The sequence below is a fragment of the Merops nubicus genome, unplaced genomic scaffold (assembly GCF_000691845.1).
Source record: "Merops nubicus isolate BGI_N331 unplaced genomic scaffold, ASM69184v1 scaffold7678, whole genome shotgun sequence".
NCBI lineage: Eukaryota > Metazoa > Chordata > Aves > Coraciiformes > Meropidae > Merops > Merops nubicus.
Window position 1 is genome coordinate 1 of NW_008627662.1, and position 20579 is coordinate 20579.

A 20579-nucleotide genomic window follows, 5' to 3' on the forward strand; every position below is an offset into this window, starting at 1 on the left:
GGGACCTGGCTGTGGGATGGGATTTAATGTTCTGCAGGTGAAAGAGACACGATGCAGCCTGTGACTTGCAGACACTTGATGTCATGAGCAGCCAAACTGCAGGTTAAACACTGCTGGCTGCGGGGTGTTATTCCCAGGCAGGGTTTGGAGCAGTGGTTTTCACTGTGCATCCTCTGGAATGTTTTTTTTCTGCAGCAGTGGTTGGGATGGGGGAGAAAGGGAAACGATGCCTGAGCCCTCACTTGCCCCACCGAGCAGCGTCCCACCATTTCTGTTAAGATGAAAGAAGCTGAATAAATACTTAATTTCAGACATTTGAGAACCATCCTAATTGTTTTACTACAGGCTGCAGGGATACACAAAGTGCTGGTAATTCCCCTTTGCCTGCTGTCGGCACGGCCTGCAGCTCTGTGAGCCGAGCTGGTGGAGTGCAGTGCTTGGGGAGGCTCCATCAAACCTCCATCTGGAGACTTCATCTGCTAGGGACCCTCTCCCGTGTGCTGCATGCGGGGCTTGCCAAGGGGCACGTTGTTGAACCTTGCTAACTTTGCCATTTTCCTGCTTTTTTGCTGTTTTCAGTGTGTGCTCGTTGGCCTGGCTCGTAGAGCTCTGGGCAGAGGTGGCTTTGGGCACCTCCCAGTGTGATTAACAGGATGAGCATGCACTCAGGAAAAAGGTGCTTGAGGATGTCATACTGGTTGGGTTTTCAGCTGGGCGAAACCATGAGTTTTGCTGTTTGAGATCTGTTTTGCAGCTTGCAGGTTTTGTTGATCTCAAGGTGATTCATGGTCTCAGCACGCAGCAGTGCTCGGGGAAAACTGTAAGTGTGTGAGGTTTTCCTGCTCAGGGCTCACACAAACCCCTTCGTTTCCCCTCTTTAACTGCACTTCCCTGGCTGGTTGTTGCTGGTTTCACAGCAGGATGCTTCTCCCCAGCCTGGCTGGAGTGGGGACGATGCAAAAAGAAACCATCAGATTTGGGGCCACACCTCCAGCTAAAGGCATTTTGCCTCTTACACGCAAGTGCTGCTGCACCCATGCACCCAGCTGACAGCAGCTCTGTTTTCTTGAGCATGAACATCCCCTGTGCTGGAGCAGCCCTCGGGTCACTTGTCAGCTGAGCTCGTGGGGAAATTTGGGCGAGCCCTGGGGACGATGCAAAAAGAAACCATCAGATTTGGGGCCACACCTCCAGCTAAAGGCATTTTGCCTCTTACACGCAAGTGCTGCTGCACCCATGCACCCAGCTGACAGCAGCTCTGTTTTCTTGAGCATGAACATCCCCTGTGCTGGAGCAGCCCTCGGGTCACTTGTCAGCTGAGCTCGTGGGGAAATTTGGGCGAGCCCAGTCGTGCAGGTGTCTGTTGTAGCTGCTGCCAGCTCCTCCCCAGCAGCACGAGGGTTGTGTGCCGTCGGTCCTGTCAGTCATGCTGGTGCCTGCTTTGTTTGCTGTGTTTCAGGGTTCACCAGGTCCCCCAGGGCCACCGGGCCCCCAAGGTGCTCCAGGTCCCAAGGTGAGCCCCACCCCTGCCATGCAGATGGTGTGACATGGTCACAGCAGCTTTCCATGTGGCAAGTGTCTCCCAAGCCAAAATGAGGCAGGAGGTGCTGGGGCTTGAGACTATGTGTGGTTAAATGCTCTTTAACACTTTCTCAGGCTGAAAAAGGTGGGTTTTAGAAAAAAAAAGTTTTATTGACCTTTCTCTGGTCTTCAACCTGTTCTGGGGGATGCTGCCCCAGAAACAAATCCCCTCCCAATCCCACACCTGGTGGGTGAAATCCCAGCCCCTCCGAGATTTCCTCTCTGCATGTGGCAGGCGACAGAAGTAAATGGGAGCAGCAGCTGAGGAGGAGCTGGTGGTCCCAAAAGCTGTGCTGAGCCACTCCATCCCACCCACCCTATGTGCCACCAGCTGCCCCAGCACCATGTGTGAGCAGGACTGCTCCTTACTCCTGCTTCACCAGCAAGAGCAGTGACCTCCAGTCAGCTGGAGTTTCTTCCCCATGTGCCACCAAGCTGCCCCAGCACCATGTGCAAGCAGGACTGCTCCTTCCTCCTGCTTCACCAGCAAGAGCCAGTGACCTCCAGTCAGCTGGAGTTTCTCTAAGAGAAGAATTTAACCTATAGAAAAGCATCTCTTGGAAGTCCAAGATGGGGTGGGAGTCTGGTGCCTCTCAAGGTCTCCGTGCTGCCCAAATTTGGATGAGCCAGGAATGTTGGCACATCACAGAGACCTTTCTCCTGAGCTTGGTAACACCAAACCTGTAACAGCAGCGGTCGATACACGTGAATAATTCACTTCCTTGCAAAATCCTTTCCTGGGATGATCTCCTGACTCGATGTACCACGGGTTCCCCTTTCTTTCTTTCCTGGTAACACCAAACCCGTAACAGCAACGGTCAATACATGTGAATAATTCACTTCCTTGCAAAATGCTTTCCTGGGATGATCTCCTGACTCAACGTACCACGGGTTCCCCTTTCTTTCTTTCCTCCAGGGAGAGCTGGGCTCGCCGGGTCCACCTGGACTGGATGGTGAAAAGGTGAGTGGGGCACGGCTGGATGGAGCCAGACTTTGCAGGAGCTGAGTTACAAAGGAGTTCACTGTGTGTCTGTGAGAGCTGGCACTGAGGAAACCAAATCTCAGCCTGCCAGGAGCAAGCTCTGCCCTGTAATGTTCAGTTGTGCCTTCTTGAATTAATTGCTCTTTGCTGTGCTCAGCCACGATGCTGCTGCTCGTGGCTACGTCTGCTGAGCTAAAGGGGCTCCTTTTACAAGCAGTTTGTCAGATGCTGTCTCAAACTTTGTCATAAACCTTCAAAACCCTAAATGGCTTCGATCTCTGCTACAGCCCAGCCAGATTCTGCTGCAGCCCCAGAATGGGCGTGCAGTTTTCATGTTAAAACGTGTTTTCTGAGCTCCTGCATGACACAGAAACAGCAGAAAGGCAGCAGTGGCTGGGAGGGGAGGGGAGGGGGATTTCTTGTAACAGTTTTTCTCCTAAGCACCTTGTTTTCTGCAAACTTCCAGGGTCCTAAAGGAGCGAAGGGCGACCAGGGCAGCACAGGGATCACAGGCCAGAAAGGAGAGACAGGAGAAATGGGCTTAGCAGGTCCACCGGTAGGTCCCTTTCTGTCCCTGTGCGTCTGCTGCGGGGTCCTTTAACGTGTGGCTGTCTGCAGAGGCTCAGGAGGTGGCCAGGTCTGCTGGTCTGAGCAGTGGCCTGTCCACAGCACGTCACTGCCCAGCTGGAGGATGGTGGGAGCTTTGAATTTTCACTGCTCAGGATGATGGTGATAATGGCTTATTCAGAAGGTGACCTAAGCCGGTAGCAAGGAGGAGAAAATATTGTCTCAGAGGCCCCTGGGGGTGAGCGTGGGCTTTGCTGGAGGCAGGGCTGGGGTTTAGGGGAAGACAACGTGGTTTTCTCTCATTTTCACTTCCCTGGAAGACGCGCCACACCAACATTACATTTTTATCTTCTAGGGAGCAGAAGGGCCAAAAGGAGACAAAGGAGACGCTGGGTCACCGTGTTTGCAGAATAATCATGTAAGATTGTGGCAGCCTAAAGCCTCTTCCATGGTGTGGGGTCAGGTGAAGTTGGGGGGTAGAGGCTGGAGCCATCAGTGTAGGGGAGGAGAGCAAGACCCAACAAGAACTTCCAGATGCATCTAAGCAGGATTTATTCCTTAGGGAAGAACACTTTGCAGGCTTGGCACTACAGAGTTACTTCAGACTTTGCATTGATGGTTGACATATTGGATGCTGCTGCTATAATTACCTTTTGTTCTAAAAACATACCAGGCTCCTTGCAGTTTTATAGGATTTCTGCATCTTTTTTTCTTCCTCTTTCGTGCATTTTGATAGTTTTTTTATTAATGACATGAGAGCTCTAATTTGGTTCTGGCTTGTTGTGGTTTTTTTAATCACAAAGGCTGGTTTCCTCCGGTCCATGCAGAAAATTGCCTCATTTTCCATTATATTCATTTTGTGACTGGCAAATACACTGAGCAGCCTGGGTCACGCCTCTCATTTCAGAGGCTGGCTTGATGCATCTGCTTATTCACATTCATTTATTTATAAATAATACAAACAACTCTTTGATTAGAGGGTATTTTGATTAAAGCCATCAAACCAGAGGGCATATAATAATGATTCTGGGCCATGTGAGTTTGCTGTTCCTAGACTGTCTTCTCTCTAAGCCCAGCTCTGTTAACATTTAATTCCTTTCTGCAGATCATACCTGAGCCTGGACCCCCCGGATTACCTGGCCCTATGGTAGGACTCTGAGCACTGCTGCAGATTTGTGACTGCTTGTGATTAGTTCAGGACAAGGGTGGTTTGCTCTGTTTAATCATTGTGGGCTGATGTGAATCCAGGGAAAAAAAATCAGGGAAGAGCTACAGCGTTGGGTGTTGTGTTTGGAGAGATGGTGGCACGAGATTTAGTAGAGCACGTTGGTGTTTGTGGCATGTTTTGAAAATAACCACGATATTCCTTGGAATGAGGAAAAGATAAAGCCTTGTGGGATGGGAAAAGCTGTTCCCCCATCTTGGTGTCTGTCTTCCCATAAATTTGCCCAAGTTGGTAAGTTCTTGCCATCAATTGCAGGAGGAAAGGGTGCAGGTGATGATTGCAGAGGTTTATTGTTGCACATCACACAAACTGGCCCTGTTCAGTTCCTCTTCCCCATGATTTGATGTCAGAGAACCAAATAAACTGCCACCTGTCTTGACAAGAAATATTTGGCCATTGTCAGCCTGTAATTTGAGCAAGACATAGTTTGGGAAACAGACTTTAGGCTTTGCTTTTTAAATTCTGGTCTTCAAATGCACCATTGTCTTTCCCGCAGGGTCCTCCAGGAATCCAGGGACCTAAAGTAAGTCAGTAAGTTAAATGTCACCCACTGTTTCCAGGCTGCCAGTGCATTATTTACAGGCTTACAAAGGCCTGTCAGCTCTGGGGACTGACTTTTTTGTCACCGTTTGTGACAACACATCCCTCAGTTGTGCTGTTCAGCAGCTGACGTTTTGGAAAACAAGCCATTTTTCCTTCCAAACACATTTACAATCTTAAATCCTCCTCCAGCATGGAGTCTGAGGGCTGGTGGCACATGCAAGTCAGGGTTTCCAAACCTGCAGGCTCAAGCCTGTATTTTCAACTGTGTTCTTTTATGATCTGGTCAAGAGGCCAATGTGAATGGCTGGGTGGTATAAGCATCCCAGAGCTGGGGGAGGACGCAGCGGTGGATGCACGGGGTGGTTCTCCTGGGCAGGGCTGCCAGGTCATCTCGGTTGATGCCATTTCATTTATGCAGGGCTTGGATGGTGCAAAGGGAGAAAAAGGTGCCAGTGGTGAGAAGGGGGACCACGGCGACGCTGGACCTGCTGTGAGTTGCTGTCCCACGACTCAGTTCTGGCCATGGACACAAACCTGCCTCATGGCAACTGTCCCACTGCCTTCTTTCCCTTCTCTTTAAGGGCCTCCCGGGTGCGCCAGGGCTCATCGGTTTACCCGGTACCAAAGGAGAGAAGGTAGTTACTGGTGTGGGAAAGGAGCAGTAACCTTGTGGTGTAATCCCAAAAGAGGGGCTGTTAAATCCTGCCGTGGTGGGCCCAGCCAGAACTGCAGAGCTGGGCTCACCAGCACTACCCTGGTCCATGGTGAGGAGCTCCCCTCAAACCCAGGGGCTGCTGTTGAGCCCCTGTTGCCACTGCCATATTTTTCCAACTGGGTGCAAGTTTGCCTGCAACACCAAACTCAATACAGCGTGTCTTAATTCTTGTTTTTACAACTGCAGGGAAAGCCAGGGGAGCCAGGATTGGATGTGAGTATGGAAAACATTAATGGTCATATGTAGAAACGTGAACAACATGCATGTAAAGGCCATCAAACTGCTTGAGGTTGTTGGAAGAATACATAGCTAACACTCTACAGCCTGCTGTCCTTTAAACAGTGCCTGTGGAACCATGTCTGTAGGGAAGGGCTTTATTCAGGCCAGGTGCCAGAATACTTCCACTGCACAGCAGTAACTGCTCAGCTAAAGATGCTGTGGGGGTTTCCCTTTCCAGATGAGAATATTTGTATTGGATTGAGTGAAACACAAACCTCTAATAGCTGCAGTGTTGCTGGGGTATGGTAAAGCTACTAGTTTTCCCAAAAAACTGCTGACATCCCAAGTCAGCAGAAAGAAAATGTCCTGTTCTTCACTGTGGGAGGATGGGTTGATAGCTGGAGATTGCTTATGTTGAATTGAGATGCTGGGAGATTCACATGCTAAACTTACAAACCCTTTCCCCTCTCCCCACACCTAAAATTGCCACAACAGGGTTTCCCAGGTCTCAGAGGAGAGAAAGGAGAGAGAAGTGAAAGAGGAGAGAAGGTGAGTGAGGTACAGCTGGAGAGATGCTCACGGGGGCAGGACTGGCTGCTCTTTTTGGCAGGCAGCAATACTTGCCCTGGGTGCAGGTTCCTTTTCCAGCCTTGCAGTTTCTCACCTCCCTGCTGTGAGGCCCTTTCTTTGGCACGAGTATTTGCCCAGTCCCAGCGTAAGGCAGGACAGGCAGTTAATTCCTGCCCACTTGGAAGGGCTTTCTGCAAGCCTGTCCCACCTCCCAGCACCACCATTGTGGGGAAATGGAGCAGCCTGACAGCTCCAGGTTGTAAAGAAATGTTACTTTTCATTTATAGACCTCTAAAATGGATCCAAGTTAAAGGTTTTGCTACAGGGATCCTTAAATAAAGGGGAGCCCAGCTGAGCGCAGGGCAGCAGCTGAAAGCTGATGTTCCCACTTACTGTCAGATACTGGTTTCTAGCACAAACCAGTCATTTAGTCATCCTGTCATAAAATTATCTACTAAAATATCTCCTCCCAGCTTTCATGGGAGATATTCCCAGTGATGGAATGACTGGGCTGAGGTTACACTAGTGCAAACACCCCGGGGCTCTGGGTGAGGCGGGGCACTCTGCAGCGCCGTGCCACTGAAAGCCAGAGGGTTTCCTCTCCTGTTCATGATCTTTTCCTGTTGTGCCAACAGGGTGAGCGAGGAATACCGGGGAGAAAAGGAGCCAAAGGGCAGAAGGGGGAACCAGGCCCCCCGGGACTGGATCAGCCTTGCCCCGTGGTACGTCCTTTATTTCGCTCATCCGAAGCGCCTTGCCAGGACTGGAGAGGAGACGCAGCTTGGCAGCCAGGGAGAGGGAGGGAGGATTTGGTAGTTCTTTATTTTGCAGTAAATCAGAGCAGATGGTTATTGTTTTCTCACTTTTCTTAATGGTTTGTTTTATCTGCACTGCTGGAAGCTCACTGCTCGCTGTAAGGGCTCCTCACTGGCCAGATGGGAGTGAGCCACAGCAGTAAAAATAAGAATCTTTGTCTAAAGACCTTCTTATTGTAGTTGGGAACAATGGGCTTCAGTGAGGCTCTTCAGGAGATAGCGTGGCCTGGTGAAGCTGCAGGCCTGGCTCCTGAGAGTGTTTGGAATCGGGGAGGAGCTCCATGCAGAGGGTGGGAGGTGATCTGGAAGCAGGGTCAGCTCCATCCCTCCACCTCTGGCAGCTGAGCGAGGGATGAGCCCAGCTCCGGCTCCCCTGTGGGGACAGGGGCCAGAGCTGATCAGATCACACCAAAGAGAAGTGAGGTAGGAGCTGGAGCTCCCCAGGCTGCTGAGAAGAGACCTCCCTGTGCTTCCTGTGTCAGCCCTTGGCTCAGGTCTGTCCCTGCTCAGACACGTCCCCAGGCAGCACGTAGAGAGAGGCTGTCCTGGAGGCCTCCTGGGTGTTTGAGCCAAGGAAGGTGGATCTCCCAAGTCCACTTCCAGAATGTCTCATCCCTTTGATAGGGCCCAGAAGAAAAAAAACTCTATACTGGTTTATAAGAAGTTACTTGGCCTGGTAAAATTGACCATCTTTTCATTCCTATTTTTCATATAAAGACTAAAACTAGAGAGATCCCTTCCCTAAAATGGTTTGAGGCTACAGGGTAGAAGAGTGATTCATATCAACTACTGAACTAAAACTACTGAAATGTAGCTGTTGGCCCCAAGTTCAGCTGCACCTAACTAGTAGTGCCACGTACCTGCTCCAACATGCTCCAAAACCCCATTTCTTTTCTAAATGGGTGATTTTCCTCACCCCTCCAGCTCAGCTATAGCAATCAAAGCTGTACAACAGCTGCACTAGGCCAGCAAAAATCTCCTTCAGTCAGTATGCTTCATTTTGCTTGGAGATTTGAGTATGAACTACCATTAATTTTTTCATTTCTCATGGATCACCTTTCCTCCCTCAACGTGTTGGATGATTTAACCCTCATCTTTTTCGCTGCGCTGTTACAAACATGAAGCTCTGGTTTGTGTACAGAAGATCTCTCCCAGATGACAGACTCTGCATGTCTGAGAATCCCCTACCATAAAACCACTCGGCTGACTTGCCGTGTCCTCAGAAATGGAGTTGTGCGATTCTGGACCCGTCCTCCTCCACTGAAACACTGCTCAATTAACTCCCATGTCCTTTATCATTCTCAACAAGCAGTTATTCTTCCAAACAGGGAGCTCGTAGCCTTGCAGGCAGCAAAAGGGACCCAGGTTTGCCAGGCCTGGATGGGCTGAGTGGCCCCTGCCCGTTGGTACAGTACCTGCTCGTTTGCTTTCTTGCATGGCTTGTGTGTGCTTCTGCTGTGGCCAAGCCCTGTCCCAAGGACGTCCCACATCCCTCCTGGGAGGAGGAAGAGGACACAAGGCAGCAGAGCTGGGACAAGATGTTTCACTTTGGCATTCAGGGAAGGACACCAATGTGTTGTGCCTTCTTCCCACAGTTAAAATGACTTTAAATAAGGAGTGTAAGCAATGGCAGATCACATAGGGGATACCTGCCCCTTTATGATAACAGATGCTAAAAGAGAGTTCTGGTTTCTCTTGGCACCTACGGCCCAGTTTGGCTCCCCAAACCAAACTGGTTTGTTTGGTGCCTGTGCTGCTGTCACCCTGCGAGTCCAGTTCCCAGCTGGGTTTTGAAAAGCCTTCTCCAAATGAGTGGCCAATTCTGCAGAGCTTAGGTTGAAGTCCAGCAGTTATGCAGGAAGGTTCACGGTCTTCTCCCTGAAAAGGGCTCTGCGTAACTAGCTAAAAGAGGTCATTGTTTTATTTTCATTTTTTTAACCATAGAAAATGCTGCATGTTAGATGATTTGCAGTTGTCTTCAGAGAAACAAAAGGGCAGTAAGCTGTCTGGCTTTCAGAAAGTTAAATTACTTTCATATGTGTCAAAGAAACCAATTACTAGCAGCAGGCCTTGCTTCAGCTCTTCATATTGACTCCCCAGAGATGGAATATTTACCAAGCATCTCCCATCTTAACACACAGAAAGCCCAAGACCTATCTGTACTACAGGCACTGTAAACTGCAGTAGGTGACTTCTCCAACACCTGCTCCTACGTGACTAGTTAGTAAAGCACTTGTGCATCTTCCCACTTAGGCACACGAGGGTGAGCTGCATGTTGGCTGGGAGAGTTGTCTCCATCCTCCAGCCCACCATGTGGTGGAGGCTTGCTGGGTTCTCAGTGATGGCTTTCAGTCCAGGAGCATGAGCCTCACACGGGTTCCAAAGCTCTTTTTAAGTTGATGAGATGTTTTGGAATCCCTCGAGTGAACCAGGAGAAAGGTGTGGAGGTTTATGGTGCCCAGAGTGCATGGGAAGGAGAAGAAGCCTGAGGCAGAAATCACCCCCATGACCATCAGGGTTAGGGTCAGGATCTTTCCAAGTCAGACAGTTGCTCTGCACCTTGTCCCTTTACCCTTCACCCCCCAGACAACATACAAGTTGCACTTTTTTTAATGAATAATTAGGGATCAAAATTTTTACTGATGTCAGCAGAAAAAGGTGTGTGTTTTCTAACTCATGTTAGAGGAAACCATGTGAAAATAAGTTGACCTGTTAGGCTATGAGTAGCTGGAGAGGGTAACCTTACTTCACTGCACCTGTTTTATTGGGCATAGGCTATTTTACATATAAAATCAATACAGAATACAAAAAATGTGATGACTGACATTTACAGTAAAAAATGTAAAAATGCATTTTGACCTCTATTTGCACTAGCAGTTCTCCCTGCTGCGTGCACGCCCTCCTGGCTTCCCACCCCTGCTGAATCTGGAGGTGGCTCTGGGGGAAGGGTCAGTGCATGTGTGCTCTCTGCAGCTCTACATGCAGAAATTCATGCAATCAGAGATCCAAGAGCCTCAAAAACATCCAGCATCAGAAAAGGCAGCTGAAGTCAGCCTGTTTCTTCTAAAGTATCTTGAAAGAGCTGGTGATACATAGTCCATCCTCTTCTAAGGGGCTCCTTCCTTTTGAGTTTTCCTCCTGGTAACTCTTCTGGCTTTCTGATTTCTGTAGGTTTCTTGTATCTCCGTCAGAAAAAGACAAATATTTTCACTCCCTTTGCATAGTCCATAACTCATCCTGTTTCAATCAGTTCAGCAACTCAAAATTTTTTAAAAGAAACTAAGTACTGCAGGATTGAATTTAACACAATTAGGATATCATCCGGGGGAAAAAAAAAATTACATCACTGCCCCCAGATGGAAAAGCACATATTAATTAACAAAAAAATACATTTCCACATCATGCTTTCCATATATATATGTCTGATGGCAAAGCCCACTACCTTATAAAGCAGATGATGAAGTTAATTAACTGTGGTTCCAAATTTTTTTTGTATTTGTTCGCATTTTCTTTTTTGGTTGCAGGAAAAAGAAAGTGGATGTTGTTTGGTTGGTTTTGCCCTGGGGTGTATCCAATTTATTGTTGTGTGTGACACATGGATTCCATTGCCTGTGTATTTCTTTTTGTGCACATACAGTAAATGAGTTCTGCATGATAATTACCGGTGCTGCTAAACCTTTCCTTCTTGTGAAGATTTCAGCTTCAGGTTTTTTGGGGTCTGACATTTTAAGTCACTGTTGACAAAAAATTAAACCTGTCAATTGAATTTTGCAGGGACCAGATGGACTGCCAGTAGCAGGATGTTGGCATAAGGTACAGTAGTAATAATAATTGTATACCCTTCAGCAGGTCCTGAGTAATTTTGTTTGCTGCATGGGGATTGTTTGCACTGCTGCCCATCCTTTAAGCAACAGGTTGTGTGCCTGGCAGACCTAACATCATCTGGAATTCTTTGCTGGAGGAGCCACTCCTGCAAAGAGTGCAGCACTCTGCAAAACGGGCTCGTGTGACTTACTCAGCCCTTCCCCTCTAGCTGGGACTCTTACAGTGGGGTTACCCCTCTGTTGCAGAGTGACAAAGCATTTCTTTCCAAAGACAAACTTCCCTGCCACGGCAGTTATAATAATCCACAACCACCACGCTGCTTCAGGGCTCCAATCAGGAAATCTGGGTGCAGGTAATTTGGACCCAGAATTTGGCAAGTGGTAAAGGCAGCCCAGGAGAATGAGGAGACGTGTCCCCCTGTGAGCTGAGGGTTTGACCCAGGCTTGCAGGAGGAGGCTGTAACCTCATTGCCCAACGAGGGCACCACACTGAAGCTGAGTGGAGTTGTTAACCCAGTTTCCAGCATGTGGTATTTGGACACAGTCTGAGTTAATAGCAAGCATGTTACTAACTGGTTGCAAACCCTGGGTTAGAAGGTGAACACACCCTTAGCACAGCAAAGGTTTTAATTCTCTAGGAAGTTATTTGTATATATTGTTAACATTAAATCTGAACGCCAATCCTTGTAATATTAACAAGGTTAGTAAGTGTGATGAGTGGAGCATTTCTTTGATTAAAATGTTTGTCTGCTTTTTTTTTTCAGTGATCTCTAAGCATGAAGCACAATATGTAAATAATGTGATATATTTTGATCTTTTTAATTTTTGTATAAAAAAAGGAGGAAAAAAAAAAACTTTTGACAGTAATATATTGACCTTTTTTTATACTGGATTCTGTCATTTATGGACTTTGAAAATACTGTAAAGCTCCCAAACCTGTAAAATACACACGATAACATCAGGATTTGATAAAGGTACCAGTGACAGTAGCTGGGAATGAACAGTATTCACTGCTAATGCTGCTGTGGGAACTAACAGGGCTGGCACAGCCCGTTGCCTGGTGTGCCTTGTCGCATGGAGGAGGGAGAATTCCCTGTCCTAACCTGGCTCTCAACTCTCTATTTGCATTGCACCTGCACGTTAAAAGGGTGAAAAAAACAAGCTGAAAACAAAGCAAAAAAGGATGCAGCCCTAGAAATGAAAGAAGCTGCTGTGTGCCATCGGGTCAGACAAGAGAAGGACTTGCAGCCTGTGGAGGAAGCCAAGCCAAGCTCCAGTCATTGCTACCTGCTGTTGATATTCTTTGGCTAAGCAGAAGAACCTTCACTACCTGTGGTTATTTTGTGCTACCACAAAAAAATCTTTTGTTTTTTTTCCCTCAAGAAGCAGCAACTCTAGGTCCTGTTCTGGGGTCTGTGGCTGAAGATGTGCAAGCTCTTTGTTACTGTGGAACCCAGGAACCCAAGTTTCCCCAAGAAACCTCCCACATACAATTTGAAAACACAAAAAGAAAACCACCCCTAGTAATAATTTCAGTGTAGAGAGTTGCAAGACAGGGAGGGCTCTGCTGAAGTCTGTTCTTAAACAACAGAGCACATAATGTTGCTGTTAGAGTCACCAGAACTTGGGAGTTTGGAGTATTTGTCTTGGTTTGTAGGGTTCATTTGCATTTGATTTTTCTTGGTTTCTGTGGTTTTCATTGTAAACTCTCTAACTCTGCACACTCCTCCTTGTCCTCTTCCTTCTCTCCCCCTTTTCTGTCTCTAAGTTACCTCATCTCAGGCACATCCCATGCAGAACAGGATAATGAATAAAAGGAGGATTATGATTTTGATATCTGCATATAGCATTAAGTCAGATCAGTTACAAATTTGCAAACTATTCCACTGTCCACATTTTTAAAGATGTTGACAAAAATAGATTGTACAGTAAAGAGCCATAGAAAATGATTTCAGGGAGGAAGAAAATGGTTTACAGCCATGTCTGTTCAGCTTACAATGAAGATCAAGAGGCAATCAGATTCCTTTACAGAGAGGAGATACTTTATATTAACAAGTTCTTAAACTGAACAAAGATGTACAAATATCCATCCAATGGGTAGAAGCTGAAGCTACACAAAAAATCAAATAAAGTCAGTCATGGATTTTTAATGGTGGGACTGGTTAATCCTAACCAGACCAGTGATGTAATCCCCATCACTTTAATGCCTTTTTGATTTAACAGATCATTTCTCAGGAGGAAATACTTCAGCCCAATACAAGTTGCCAGGCTCCTTGTAGGAGTCTTAGGTGAAATTAAGAGCCTGACCACGATATCAAACCAGATGATGTCAAGGCTCTTCGTGGCCTTGATCTCAGGATACAAAAGGGAGTAATTTTAGGTGCATTGAGTAGATCCAAACCCTTTTTTAGATTCTTGTTCCACTGCATCTCCTACAGCAGCTGCTGTCAGAGAGGACTCAGGAGAGGGATGTGACCATCCAGGGGCAATCTGCTCTGTAGAAGCTGACCTAGCCCTAAGATACTTCTAGCTCTGATACTCTGAAGAACAGCAGGAAGGTGCTCAGTTCTCCACACAGGTAGGGTGATGTTTGACAGATGTTTGCACGTTCTTATCTGTGACTGGGTCCTAGGTGTCCTCATCTTTTAGTCAGCTGGGAGCAGTTGTTATCTGCTGGTAAATGCTGAAATGGCCACCTAGTTTTGGTAGATGTGGACACAAAAGGCTTATGGCTGTAGGCAGTGAACTTTTGTTACCTGTCTTTGTTAGCTGCTTAGGGTCTACACCTACACATTGCTTGCTTTGTGGGTTTACTTTGCATCTTTACCAGTTACTGACTGCTTTCTTGGTCACCATATAGGTTAAATCCATGTAAAATTCAGATCAACTATAACAAATCAAAAAACAAGAATTATGTAACTCAAAACAGCAATGAAAATGCATTTTATTTACTTCCATTTTGTGGTGTTAGCTATCACTTTTGGTGTAGGGGTTTTTAAAGGCATAAGGAGCAGCTGAACAAGCTCCTGCTGGCTTTTAGTGCTTTTGAAAAACCCCCTTACTGTCCCAAATTAAAGCTAAAAATCTTCTTCTGTGGAAGGTTGAAGGCAAATCTCTCATTGATGTCAGCGGGAAGAAGATCTGTAATTGTTCCCTTAATGTACAGTTGCTCTTCCTATCTCCTCCAGTCATCTCCAAACTAAAAGCAATTCACTACTCCACACCACACCGTGGGCTTCTACACTCCAATTCCTGCCCGTGTCCTGTTCGTGGAACCTCTGTCAAGATCAATGAGAGTTCAGTCCCCAGAATGACCGCAGAAAGCACAAGAATCTGCAAGTGTCCACAAACAATCTACGATGCAGATAGAAAAGTCTTGTTTTACATACGCTGGCAAAAACTAAACAGCTTTCTACCTAGCTCCTACTTGAAGTTTGATATCACTGAAGCTACAAGACAAGCTAACCTCCAAAGCTTATGAAATTATATTAAAATTTATATTTTCTCTGAGGAAATACCCCGAAGTCCTATTATCTTCAGGTAAACAAGTCAGTATTCCGTCTTCAACTTGTGGAATATCCAGTGCTTGTAGGCATCAACTGTGACCACTGCCAGGCCTGCAAAACATTGATACAGAATACCAAACAGTGCTTTACCTAGTGCTCTGCTGGCTCTGCACGGCAGCCGTCCCCCTCCCAACACAGCCTCTGCTGCCACAGAACCCAAGACATTGTTCCTAAGAGAGGAGGAGAGCTCATTTTTAATCAACTAAACCTCTTCACCGGGAGGACCTCTGGGGATCTGCTGCTGGTACATGTGCTCTACCAAGCCCTGCTGAGACCTGTGGGGAGCAGAGCTCCCAGGAACACGGTGAGGCCACCTGCACTTGAAAGTCCTCCCCTGGTCCTCAGCTGAGATCGGGGCACTTGGGCTTTATATTCTCAACTCCACGTTCCTTATTGAGTGCATCATGCAGATCAGTGGACTTTTGGAAGAACTGTTGATTTCTGTAGTGATTGCACAGAGTCTAAGAGGAAATCTGTTTAGACTTCTATGTGCTTTCTACACAGACACATTTAGAAGAGTAGGTTGCTAAATGATAAATTGTTTCAGAGCGGTCATGATCTTATTGGGAAGAGTTTAAAAAAATATGTGCTTTGCTCAGCAAATTCATGCCAGGTCAGTTGATTATTTCTCCTTCCATATGAAAATGTTTATGTGGGTCTTTTTGAATACTTTGAGTTTGCAAATAGCTCACAAAGATAAATTTTACTTTTAGGTAGTTCTGGCAGTCTCACTCAGAACTCAGTAGTTATCTCAGCCTCTCACAAAGCCTAGTACATTTTTTCCCCCTTTTTTCTCCCCTCTGGTTTCAGTGACTGTAAGATTGTTTTACAGGAATTCAGAAAGGCAGAGAAATGTCACCACTGGCTGTCAGTAACTATTGCTGTGATGTGATGACTGACAGGGAGGCTGCTAATGCTCATGAAATGTAAGTCAGCTTGAGACTCAGCCATTGATTTATCTTGATCACTATAATATTTACTACGTTAGCTTCATGGATTCATCAACAGACATTTTGGGTAACATGCTTTAGTTACTGATCTTGGGGGAATCTGAAGCCCAGCTAAATTTGTTTTGTCTTTGTTTCCTGGTTTACAAACCAAAACCCCTTAGTCTAATGTAGCCAACCATGGGAGCATGGTGATTTGCACTACATTAAGATACCCACATCTGCCTCCTGCCCAGGAGCAGAGGACAAGCAGCTTGCTTTAAGGCTTGTTCTATTTAAAATTATGGCTTAACAACCCTCTTTCCACTTCCTACCAACATCTTCTTTCTATACCGCTGCAGCCTAATTGATTTTGCACACAAAGTTCCCAAACTGAGTCCTTTGGGCACACTTTGAAGCCCCTAAAAAGCTTTTCAGGCCCGAAGCTCTGCAGGCAGGGCTGCTGTGCCACGAGACGTGGCACAGGTAGGACATGCCCAGTGCCAGAGCTGCTGCTCCCTGAGGCTGTGGTGTTCTGGCCCCTGATGCTGCACCCGACCGTGAGCATGGGGAGTGCTCCCTGAAGCTTTGGGGGGAAGGGGTGTTGGGAGGAAGGGAGCATGGCCAAATAACCCCCATGTCTGTAACTCCAGCTCAGTGCTGAAAGCATGCTGGCAGCTCAAGAGGCTCCTTGCCAGAGTGTGAACCCATTGATTTGGCCTGTGCTGACAGGAACAAGTGAGATTAGAGTTTTGCAGCTGAATCATGGGCTTGGCCAGTGAGTTCAGGAGTATTTCTCAGGGTTATGAAACAGGTGACAGAGAAAAGCCAGTCTGACTCCAAACTGAAACCATTTCCAAGCCTTAATGCATGGGGAATTTAGTTTAAAAAAAAAAAAATCAAGACATTGCCACATGATTTGTTTTATTCTGATGGGGGAAGCCACCTCTGCTGTATACACTGCTCCTAACACTTGCTGTGTAGATACTGGTGATAAATTTATTTCCATATAGACTTTTCTCCTCTGTATTTAAAAATAAGAATGTTTCTTCTAATGCTAAAAGACTTTCTGATGCATTTTCTTTTTAGAAAACAAATAGATTAAAAGCTTAGATGATCCTTTAGCAAACTAGTAAGACACATGGGGGGTTTCAGCAGTTCAAGACATCCTAGGCAATGAGGAAGAGTAACATATAGAGAATGACCCAGGTCATCACCCGTGGATGCCAGAAATTTCCAGCTTTACTGTAATGGTAAATAACCATCCTTGGTCAATATAACAGTGCCTTATTAGTCTTAAATTGAGGGTGTATTGTGAAGGAGTATTGGAGCTTAGGTTTCCTGGTCACTGAATGCTGATTTAATGCTGCCCTCTACAGGAGGTAGTTTTTTAATAGACAAAAATCTCATGCTAGGATGAATTTTGTGCCAGTTTTGTGCTGTGACACTGTCCCTTAATTAACAGCACACACAGGGGTGGGGACAGCTTTTGTATAGCTATATGGTTTCAACAGATATTTGTAAAACAGGAGCACGTAAGTAGAAACTTACATCTTGTTTCCAAACCTGCTATTTCTTTCTGAGGAAACACCATCATATTCTTGCTTATTTTGGATTTTTTTTTTTTTTAGCCCAGACAATTGAAAGTATGATACAAATAACATCTCTCTGTAGTAGGTTACATGCCAAGTTCCTGGTTTTACATTTTAAGCATGTGGAAGCTTTGAATTGTCTTTACAGACAACAGATTTGTATTGAAGAGATGCAAAATATAGGAGATGTGAAGAATGGCAAATGATAAAAATGTCAGTGTTCTCCAAGCACTTATCCTGGACAAACACTGTCAGTCTCTGGCTGAATTCAGATCACTGAGTTTGGGTCCAGCTAGCAATAGTACAGGAGTGTCCTCAGTAGGTGTCACCCAAGGGTAGAGTAAAACCTCAGAACTGCCTCATTTCATCAGGAACTCCAAAGTTTTACCTGCTAAGGATCTGCTGACGTGCTTAGCAGCACAGCCAGCCTTCCAGTTGTTTAACCAGAAGGATTTTCAAGTGAGAGGTGAAGTATTTGGATAGATTTCAAGAGGCCCAAGACACTTCAGCTTGCCAAAGCAATCACTGTGGCATATACTGGCCTTGGCAACCTTACAGGACGGCATTTATATGAGTATTTCTTGGACCCTGTTGTGGTAGTGATATGAAGAAAACATCTGGTCACTCTGGTTAGTCCAGTCTGTCACTTACTAGTCACCTGCCCTTTATTTGTGTCCCTGGCACTGCAGTGAACCTGACAGTGATTAGTACAGTTTGTAATACTTCACAGCTCTGCTTTGGGGAATCCTATTGCAGACAGAAGCAAACCAGTGAGTAAAAAATTCCATTACCTTGATTATCATTTATATTTGTAAGCTAAAAATTACTTCTAGTATTTTCGCATCCCCAGGTGAACTACAGCAACTTGTTCCATATGCCTGTGTCCCCTTAGCTGGCACAACAAAAGGGATGTCTGACTGTTGTGTAATCTGCAGCTGAAGTAAGTGCTGAAAACCCATCACTTAGAAATTAACTGAAGAAAGACTTAATAGACTGTATGGCTCTATAGTACTGTAGAGAGCCTTGGGGGAAAACCACAGTAAAGCTGGGAAACCAGAGTTTTTAATGCAAGAGAAATGGCATTACTGACAACAGAGGAGAGTAAGAAATACATTAACATTTGCAGTTTTCCTGTGTCTTAGGACAACAGTCAATCCCTGTTTGCTAAGTTCTGGCTGAAGTTGCCTCATAGTTGCAGTTTCATGAATAGTTGGTTCACTTGTGTGCCTGTGTGTGGTTTCTTATATAACGTAGATATTAACGAGCAGGAATTTGAAGTGGAGATGTCCCAAGTATCTGTAAGTGACACTAACACCAATTGCTGCTTTTTTCTATGCTGTTAAACCCTGGGTTGTGTGCTTCACTTTGAAAAGCGTGTTTCACGTGACGTTAAGCAGAGGTGGGTGCATATCAAATGTGTTTTTCTGCAATTACAATTAAAAAAACAATAGGACCTGGTTCTCCACTGAATTTCTAAATTAAGGAGAAATAGGTAGGAAATAGCCTTCAGCTAGAATGAGTTGCAGTCCTGTTGTGTTTTGCTGATGAGTTTCATAGAGTGCAGTTTTATAGACTATTTCATAACAAAGCAACTTTTTGTGCTACTATTTGGTTGGGTGTTTTTTTTCTGGTATCTTAAAAAAAAAAAGAAATTCAATCTGATGAATGTTCAGTATAAAATACCACAGTCAAAACTGAAAGCCACCTGCTCTGTTGCATTAAGTTACTTTAGACATTTAAATATTTTAAAACTAGCACGTACGCCAGCATTTCTGAAACAACATAATTTGGGAAACTATACCCACTGGTATTTAAAATCTAAATTAAAATCTCACTTATTTGTATACTGTTTAGACAGACACAGGCAATGTGTGCTTTATCTGCCTGTATTTGTTTTGAAATGATGTTGATAGGGCTTAATCCTCTACCATGTTACGCAAGTGCCCCTTATGTGTGTGAGTGGTTGCATCACTCCAGCGAGGCTGTTCAGAGGAGAAAGGGCTATTGGGGGGCTGCAGTTTGGACAGCTTGCAAAAATTAGTTGGGTTTTGAATGTATTTACATGGTATTTTATACAAAGCTGACTAAATCTCTGTAAAATGTATCACCTTTAAAAAGAAATATATATGGATATTAAAAATACAGGAAATGTACTTGACATCTCTATTTGCAAACTCTCTGAGTTTTTTTTTAAACATATATGTGCCATGAAAAGTATTCTATTTACTCATTTCTTGGGGGAACAACTATTTTTAAAATGAAGGCATTAATAACAGTATTCCTTATTGATTGTTTTAACATGTTAAAATGGTATTAATTAGTACTGGATCGTGTATTTCTAGTTTAAAGCTGTAATGGACAGTACGTTGTTAGCTTGAGACCTCCAAAAAGATTTTTTTTCTTGTGCTTTCTGTAATAACAGCAAACACTAGATGTTTTTAAAATGGTCTCTCTGTACAGATTGCTTTTACAATTGTGTGAATATGTATAATGAACTCTGCATTTGTAACCAAGAATAAACTTTCCAAATTGTAAATGTTCAGGTTGGTATTATAAATAGCTACTAAATATCTTAACCAGACAAGAGTTCAAATAAAGATTAACAGCCATTATTAACTTTTCTTCCACTGTCTTTTGTTACTTAAAACCTGACTTATATACAACAGAGTGAGTGTGATTGCCTAAATTCAGTCTAACTTGAAATGAATGGCAATTTGGGTTTGAGATTCTCCATATTACAACAAATTGCTCCTGTGTAAGTAACTGAAGCTAGAGATAATTAATGGTGCCTATATGTAGGCAGCAACAGTCTGCCAAGTGTGTAGTTTTAAAAGAATCTGCTTCATTTTCTAGAGCTTCTTAACAGATATTGTCAGCTTAAAGCCAAAGAATTTCAGCAAGTATCTGGAAGGAAAAAAAATTCTGGCATCTTTTAGAATGAAGCTCGGTAAGTTTATGAACTGTTATGGGATATGGCACCCACAGTGGCAGAGGACCCAACCCATCACAGAACGTCCTTTCTGGTTCCTTTATCTACCTGTTATTAAGTAATTCCAACCAAACAGGAACAGAGGAATGGCCATTCTGATCTGATGGTGGCATTTCCTCCTTTTAATCCAAACTATTGCCTATTCTAGGATTGGCTTTTAAGTAGTCACTCAGGTCTACCTACCTGTCAGCAACCAAACAAAGGAGAATGACCATAGACATAGTTTGGCTTTACTTTTGCCTGAAAAGCAAAGTATGTGGTGAAGAATTAATACTTGTAAGACTCTGTAACACCTATAGCAGCCTAGGCTACCACCTCACATTATTTTCAACTGTAGAAGAAACTTCCTTGCTGTGTTAGTGCTTTAAAGGAGAGGCTGTTATGGTACAGCTGCAATACCGATCCTGACAGCCCTTAACCCTGTGTTATGTCCTCCGAGGCGCCTGGAAGCCACGCGGGGCCGGG

General features: G+C 45.1%; 1 protein-coding gene across 1 annotated transcript; it reads left to right on the forward strand.

The window, feature by feature from the left end:
- Positions 1-754: 754 nt before the first annotated feature.
- LOC103778782 (collagen alpha-1(XXIII) chain-like) lies at positions 755-12214 on the forward strand (the record flags this gene model as incomplete). Its single annotated transcript, XM_008946394.1, has 14 exons — positions 755-820; positions 1460-1513; positions 2498-2542; positions 3030-3119; positions 3486-3548; positions 4236-4277; positions 4852-4878; positions 5317-5388; positions 5480-5533; positions 5800-5826; positions 6328-6381; positions 7038-7124; positions 10992-11030; positions 11806-12214. Coding segments are annotated over 14 exons (723 nt in total), but the record flags the coding sequence as incomplete, so codon positions are not given.
- Between the last annotated feature and the right edge of the window lie 8365 nt (positions 12215-20579).